The sequence below is a fragment of the Gossypium hirsutum genome, chromosome A01 (assembly GCF_007990345.1).
Source record: "Gossypium hirsutum isolate 1008001.06 chromosome A01, Gossypium_hirsutum_v2.1, whole genome shotgun sequence".
In the NCBI taxonomy this organism is placed as follows: Eukaryota; Viridiplantae; Streptophyta; class Magnoliopsida; order Malvales; family Malvaceae; genus Gossypium; species Gossypium hirsutum.
In genome coordinates, this window is record NC_053424.1 from 2,368,210 (window position 1) to 2,375,091 (window position 6,882).

General features: G+C 29.9%; 1 protein-coding gene across 2 annotated transcripts; it reads left to right on the forward strand.

The window, feature by feature from the left end:
• The first annotated feature begins 2,045 nt into the window (after nt 1–2,045).
• Nucleotides 2,046–6,111, forward strand: LOC121232250 (protein tas). 2 transcript variants are annotated; one of them, XM_041117892.1, is made up of 8 exons: nt 2,046–2,377; nt 3,605–3,712; nt 3,838–3,921; nt 4,094–4,254; nt 4,485–4,602; nt 4,781–4,913; nt 5,189–5,367; nt 5,726–6,111. In XM_041117892.1, exons 1-8 carry the CDS (start codon nt 2,054–2,056, stop codon nt 5,963–5,965), a joined length of 1,347 nt encoding a protein of 448 aa, XP_040973826.1. In that variant the 5' UTR covers nt 2,046–2,053; the 3' UTR covers nt 5,966–6,111. The 2 variants fall into 2 exon arrangements, with proteins under 2 accessions (XP_040973826.1, XP_040973830.1); XM_041117896.1 differs by having other exon boundaries at nt 3,605–3,700.
• Nucleotides 6,112–6,882: the final 771 nt, after the last annotated feature.

Sequence of the window (6,882 nt, forward strand, 5' to 3'; positions counted from 1 at the left end):
TGGTGACAAAAAAAAATCGAATGGTTGAGTAACTAAAATTTTTTTAAAAAAATTCTTTAATAAAAATTAAAATATCAAAATGCTAAATATTAAATAAAAAATATGGACGAATCTAAACAGGATTAAGTTAGTCATTTATAAAGATTAGTTAGCTTGAATAAAATTTGTAACTCGTATTTTAAGTCCGGCCAAACTTTAGCGACTATGTTTAATATAGATACTATATATAAGCCAAGCCCAAACCTAATCCGAACTGATATTTGCATACCTTTAATTTATATCTGTATAAGATATATAAAATAATAAATGGGAAACATTTTTGAAGTTGATGATAATTTTTTTAATTAATAATTTGAAATAAAATAATATCTTATTATATATTAGAAGATTAAAAAATATTATTTTGTGAAGTGCAAATTTTGTAAAAAAAAAATTACAAACTAAATGATATCTATTTAAAGATTAGGTAGTGGGTTTGACTCGACTTAGGCCGGACTTGGATAAGGATTTTATTTTTAAAAAATTAAGATAAATAGATTTTAAATATTTCAAATTTAATTTTAATTTAATATTATTTATATTAACTTTGAGATGATTTTTTTTATTTTTCTTTCATTTTAACTAATTTTTTTCCATGAAAACTTTCTGATAATATTAATTAAATAATTTTGAATAAAAAATAATTTAATGAGTTCTTCTTAAGATTCAATACAAATTATTTTTATTTTTCTGGCACTTTTAAAATTAACTTTTAATATTAGAAAAAAAGTTAAATTATAAAAAAAGTTAAATTATATATATGTAAATATTGAAGGTTAGATTTTTTTAAAATTAAGACTAAATTGACATAATTTACACTTATTGAGGGTTAAAGTTGTTATTATGTTAATTTAAAAAGCTTTCATTATTAGCTATTTGGCTATCCAAAAAGATAAAATTGAATAAATGAATGATCATTTTATAATGTTTTATAGTTAAGTGAGAAAAAAAATATTAATAGTTGGATGACTGAATTTTTTACATAAATAATATAAAATTAATAATTAATTACAAAAATGGTTTGGAAAACAAATTAATTACGAAAATAAGCATTTGCTACAATTTTTCGCTAGTTCTGTTTAAACTAAGATATTCAGGACTTGATATGCAAATTTCTCATTTAGATTGAATGCTGTGTGGCGGCACCAAACTTTAAATAGGGTTAATTGCTTTGTAAACCTTCATTATTTATTATTTTCTTTTTATTCCTTTTCAACACAAAAAATAGAGAGGCCTCTTAGCAATTAGTCCAAAAAAATCTTTTCTACCAAAAATTATTTTGTAAAAAAGCTTATTCTAACTGGAAATAAATTTTATTTATTTTTCGAAAAATAATTTTTCTATTCAAATTAACAGTTAACAGAAAAATCTTATTATGCATAAATTATAATTATTAGTTAAATTTATAGCTTCCAGATATAATGCAAGCAAAAGAAAACTACTATAAATACTGTTAACTGTTATGTCAGACATAATTTGAACATAAAAATTATTTTTCGAAAAATAAATAAAATTTATTTCTAATTGGAATCGATTTTTTTACAAAAATACTTTTTGGACTAATTGGTAAGAGGCCTATCTATTTTTTGTATTGAAGGGGAATAAAAAATAAATAAATAAGGAGGATTTATGAAGCAATTAACCCTATTTATAGTTTAGTGTGGTATTGATCGACGTCCTTAAATATCTAAATTTTTTTTAACAGTCAATTTAAATAAGAAATCTACATATCAGGTACTTGAATACTTTAATTTATCACATTTTAATTTGGTATCACTAATATGTCAAGCGACACCGATGAAACACTATAATAAATACCTATTTTCATAATTAATCTGTTTCCCATATCATTTTTATAATTAATTATTATTTTTATATTATTAATGTAAAATAACCTTGAATGACGACTAGTATAATTCACGCGTATTGTAAAATCGGGCTGGACCAAATTTAAACTCGGATAAAAAAAAAGTTTTCAAACCGGGCCGCGGCCCCGTAATATAACTGTCAATAAATGTTTTTTTTTTTTCATTTGGATAAGGTGGAAAAGGATACAATTACAAGGTTCCACTTAATTCAAAGCGAAATGGCGGTCTCCACTTCCACAGTCTCTGCTTCAGTCCCTCCATATCTTTGCTGCAACACCACCAAAATTCCCTGCTTTAAAGTCCCACACCACACGCCACTACGTTTATACAATGCTAAAAGAACGCAGATTTGGTTCAAGAGGAGCTGTTTCAAGTCACCCATCACTGCTAAAGTCGCTCAACAAAACGATTTGCAGTATAGGAAGCTCGGCGACTATGATCTTCAAATCAGTGAAATCACATTGGGAACTGTAAGAGCTTTGATTTCTTGATAATGGGTATTTTTCTGTTTTGTTGAAAGGGATTTCTCTTTTTTTTTTGTTGGGTTTGAATTGTTGGTCTTTTGTTTTGGGGAAGTAAATGATTTGAAGAGAATGAGATTTAAATGAATTTAGCTTGAATGAATGCATCACTTCATGTTTGTTTGTTTAACTTTTTAGGATTATTAGTGTTTGGTTCATGATGATTAAGAATTTTTGAATGGTTAAATGCTGCTACTAGTCCGATTATTTTTAATTTTTTTACTTTTTGAATTATCAAAATGCAGGCTAATTATTAAATTCATTTACTTTTTGGGTAAAAGTACATTAGATCAAAGGTTAACTAGTTCTTCTATTTAAAATTTTATCAAATTTCTGTGTTAAAAATTAATCTTTGACCATATACATGATACGCCACATGTCACAATTTGGTTATTTCATCATCCTTACCGGTTGTTAACCCTACAAATAGATTAAATTTTTAGCAGAAAGAACATATTTGTTCTTGAATTTAATGTATAGAGATTAATTTACCTATTTTTCAGCAAAGGTGGGAAAATGTAATCTAGCTTCTTTTATAGTACTTTTTCCTTAAACTTTTGCTATTCCCAAAATTTGACCCGTCAAATATATTATCATATATGTAATATGGTGTTAGTGTTTATTTTCACATATTATTCACAAAAAGACAGTTAATGGATTTAATTGCATTTGTTTGCATAAAAACTGAAATTTTAAAATTCTAAAATTATGAAGACTAAGAATGATCTAATTGGAGAATATGGATTAAATCTAATATTTTATTCATAGCACATGATAATAGCCGGATTTAACCAACTGGATTTAACTGTTACCATTTGGGTGTAGATGAAATTTCAACAGAGACTAAATTCATAATTTAGGCATAGTGTAGGGACTAATAACATAATTTAGCCATTTTTGAATTGTGTTGGTTTTTTTTTTTTTTTCTTCATGAACTTTAAACTAATATTAAACAAGCTTTAAATAAGTTTTGTATAATTTGTTAAACGAATATAAACGAGCTTCTTCTAATCTGAACATGCTTTATTAGTATTTAGTTCATTAGACGAGTTTCAAAATCTTGTTAATATTTATTTTATTTAGCTTGATAATCGAACATAAAGGAACAAAGACCGAATTGTTTATGAACTGTTTATCGAACATTCGGTTTTACAGCCTTATATTTGATTGCTTCAGATGACATTTGGAGAACAAAATACAGAGAAAGAAGCTCATGAAATGCTCAGCTATGCTTTTGAACACGGCATCAATGCTCTCGATACTGCTGAAGTCGTAAGTTCTTTGGTGTGCATATACTGTATACGGGCTGTATTTTTTCTCTAGTTTGGAGTTTGAGTTTTGTTCGATATCTTCACTAAGTTTTTAAGTGCCACTAAAGCTCTCTCTTGCTCATGCTTTCGATTTCCCAGTACCCGATTCCCATGAAGAAAGAGACGAGTGGAAGAACCGATCTCTACATTGCTAGCTGGCTGAAGTCTCAACCTCGCGATAAGGTACTTTTTTCATACCAGATGACATATTTGTGTTCCTGACTCGAAATTTTCGAGATACTGTTGTATTGTCTCATCCCTCGTGAATATCTCGATGAGCTTATGTTTTGTACTACTTGAGTATTGGTTGAGGAATTGATTTGAGTACTGGTTTCTACGTGCATATTTTCCGCAGGTTATTTTGGCAACAAAAGTATGCGGCTATTCAGAACGATCGGCTCACCTACGTGACAATGCAAAAGCTTTACGGGTTGATGCTGTGAACATTAGAGAAAGCGTAGAGAAAAGCCTTAAAAGACTCAACACCGATTACATTGATTTACTGCAAATTCATTGGTAAGGTTACAGTTCTTTTAGGTGCATCCATGTGACGGTAGGCATTTACAGACATGGCATCAACTTGCTTGTACTGGTGTTTTACTATGTAAAAAAGTACTTTTTATTAACGTGTCTTGTCATAATCGTATCCTTATCTCTTAAAAGTTATCGTATGTACCTGAGTAGTATGTCTGCGTATGTGCTTCATTGATGTAATCATATTTTCTTGAACTTACGGTTTCAACCAGGCCAGATCGTTATGTGCCGTTGTTTGGTGAGTATTTCTATGATTCTTCAAAATGGCGACCAAGTATACCGTTTGTGGAACAACTTAAGGCTTTACAAGAAGTCATCGACGAAGGAAAGGTAATAAAAAACAGAGATCAAATTAAATCCGATTGCTGTTGGAAAATCTTATGTTACTCTATTTATATATGTGTCAGATATGCATACAACTTTCGGAAAATCTGCTTGTTATATTTAATCAGTTGTTTGAAGATGTCACAAATACTAAGATTTGTATATGAATGCTCTTCGATTTCAGGTACGCTATATCGGAGTTTCTAACGAGACTTCGTATGGAGTAATGGAGTTTGTTCATGCAGCTCGAGTTGAAGGACTATCAAAGATCGTTAGTATCCAAAACAGCTATAGTCTACTGGTCCGGCGTTTCGAGGGTAAAACTTATCCAAAATCTATATAAATGTTATACTAGCATCTCAATATCTCGCTGTTGCATCGATTTAGTTGTTCCTGAAGTTTCGATTCATATGCAAAGACCAACAAACGAAATGACCCCGGCATTGAACCTCTGCTTAGCGGAGCCTTGGTCTTCTCTCAGGATTGAATCAGTTCTGGCTATGCTTAATCTAAATTCGTTTTCTTGTGCTCCTTCCGGGTATTTTCTGAACATAAACATGTTTGAGAATTCAGTAACATTTTCCTTTTGCAGTCGACCTGGTCGAAGTTTGTCACCCGAAGAATTGCAATATTGGGTTACTTTCTTACTCTCCGCTCGCCGGTGGAGCGCTAAGCGGAAAATACTTAGATATCAATTCCGAAGCGGCAAAGAAAGGGAGGTTGAACCTTTTCCCTGGCTACATGGAAAGATATAACAAGTCAATTGCCAAGGTATACATGTATGTTGATGGTTGAAATGCTCCCTCTACTAAAAAGAATAGGCAAATTACTCTTTCTACATTAAAAACTTCATCAATTTGTACAGTTAAAAAACTGGCATGGCTTCCGAAATAATCACGTAGTAACATGTGGTTGCCATGTGTATCTCATGCTGACGTACTTGGACTAATTTTTAACAATAAAAATGGATGAAAATTTTAACATAAAGACTAGTTTGCTCTCTAATCTAACATATAGGGATTAATTTATCTATTTTTTTAGTAGATTGAGTAAAATGCAATTCTACCCCTAATACCAGTGCCTACATGGTATTTTTACTAATGATTGACGTATTGGTGGGGATTTTCAGGAAGCAACAATGCAATATATTGAGATGGCGAAAAAGCACCGATTAAGTCCCGTTCAACTCGCGCTCGGGTTTGTACGAGATCGTCCGTTTATGACGAGTTCGATCATCGGCGCAACCTCGGTTGAGCAGCTGAAGGAAGACATTGATGCATTTCTAACAACTCAACGGCCTTTGCCACCAGAGGTAATGGAAGATATTGAAGCCATTTTCAAAAGATACAAAGATCCTGCCATTCTCTGAGATCAAAGATATTCATTTTCTTCAGATTTTTTCATTTTTCTTGAAGTATCCGTGCTCGTATCTTTGCTCGATATCAACATTAAGCTTGACCAAAAAAGTCAGAGAAAACCGAAACCGGTTCAAGCCGACTATTCGGTTCAGTTTGATATTCGGTTTCATTATTATTATTATTATTATTAGTGATAAACAAGAAAACAAAATTACATCAATGGAAATTGGACAAAAGCATCATTAGCCTCTTGTTGAATAAGCTCTAAAACTTCATTCGGGGCGCCATTAAAGACTTGTCTTTCCCACTAAGCTCATTTTGGCCAAACAATCAGCACGGTGTTACGAGTTATTTGAGTATTAATTCCATTACTTTAGAAAGTAAAATGATTGTCTTTTTACATCTTTTATATAAAAATAGAAAAGGCAGAATCTCTTATTTAGCCCTTCAACTTTGCAAAAAGGGTCATTTTAGCCCTTCAACTTTTTTCGGCCTCTTTTAGCTCTTCAAATTACCGTGTTTGTCATTTTAGCCCAAAATGGACAAAAAATACATGATAAAATTTGAAGTTAAATATTATAATTTTTAATATCTTTATTTTATCATTTTAACTAAAGTCTCATTTCTTATTTATATCAAATTTTTATAAATATATTTGTTACAAATTTTATTTTTCACTATGCATGAGTCTTATGCACGGTCAACGAACAACATAGCATCTAGTTATTGGTGAAATAAAAAATAATGAAATATTTATAAATAAATACTGATAACTTTATTTAAACAAACATTTGAAACTCAATATAAAATCATAAATCTTTATCGGTAAATTATAAACTCGAAATTTAAGAAAAAATAATTATAATTAATATTTAATTATATTTAAATTAAATTATTAATATTTATTTATAACTCTTTCACTATTTTT

Bases quoted from the DNA above. Each gene is read 5' to 3' on its own strand.
- LOC121232250 (XM_041117892.1), top strand. From the start codon at position 2,054: ATGTTTTTTTTTTTTCATTTGGATAAGGTGGAAAAGGATACAATTACA. The intron at 2,378-3,604 runs GTAAGAGCTTTG...TGATTGCTTCAG, and splicing joins GTGAAATCACATTGGGAACT to ATGACATTTGGAGAACAAAA. The intron at 3,922-4,093 runs GTACTTTTTTCA...TATTTTCCGCAG, and splicing joins AGTCTCAACCTCGCGATAAG to GTTATTTTGGCAACAAAAGT.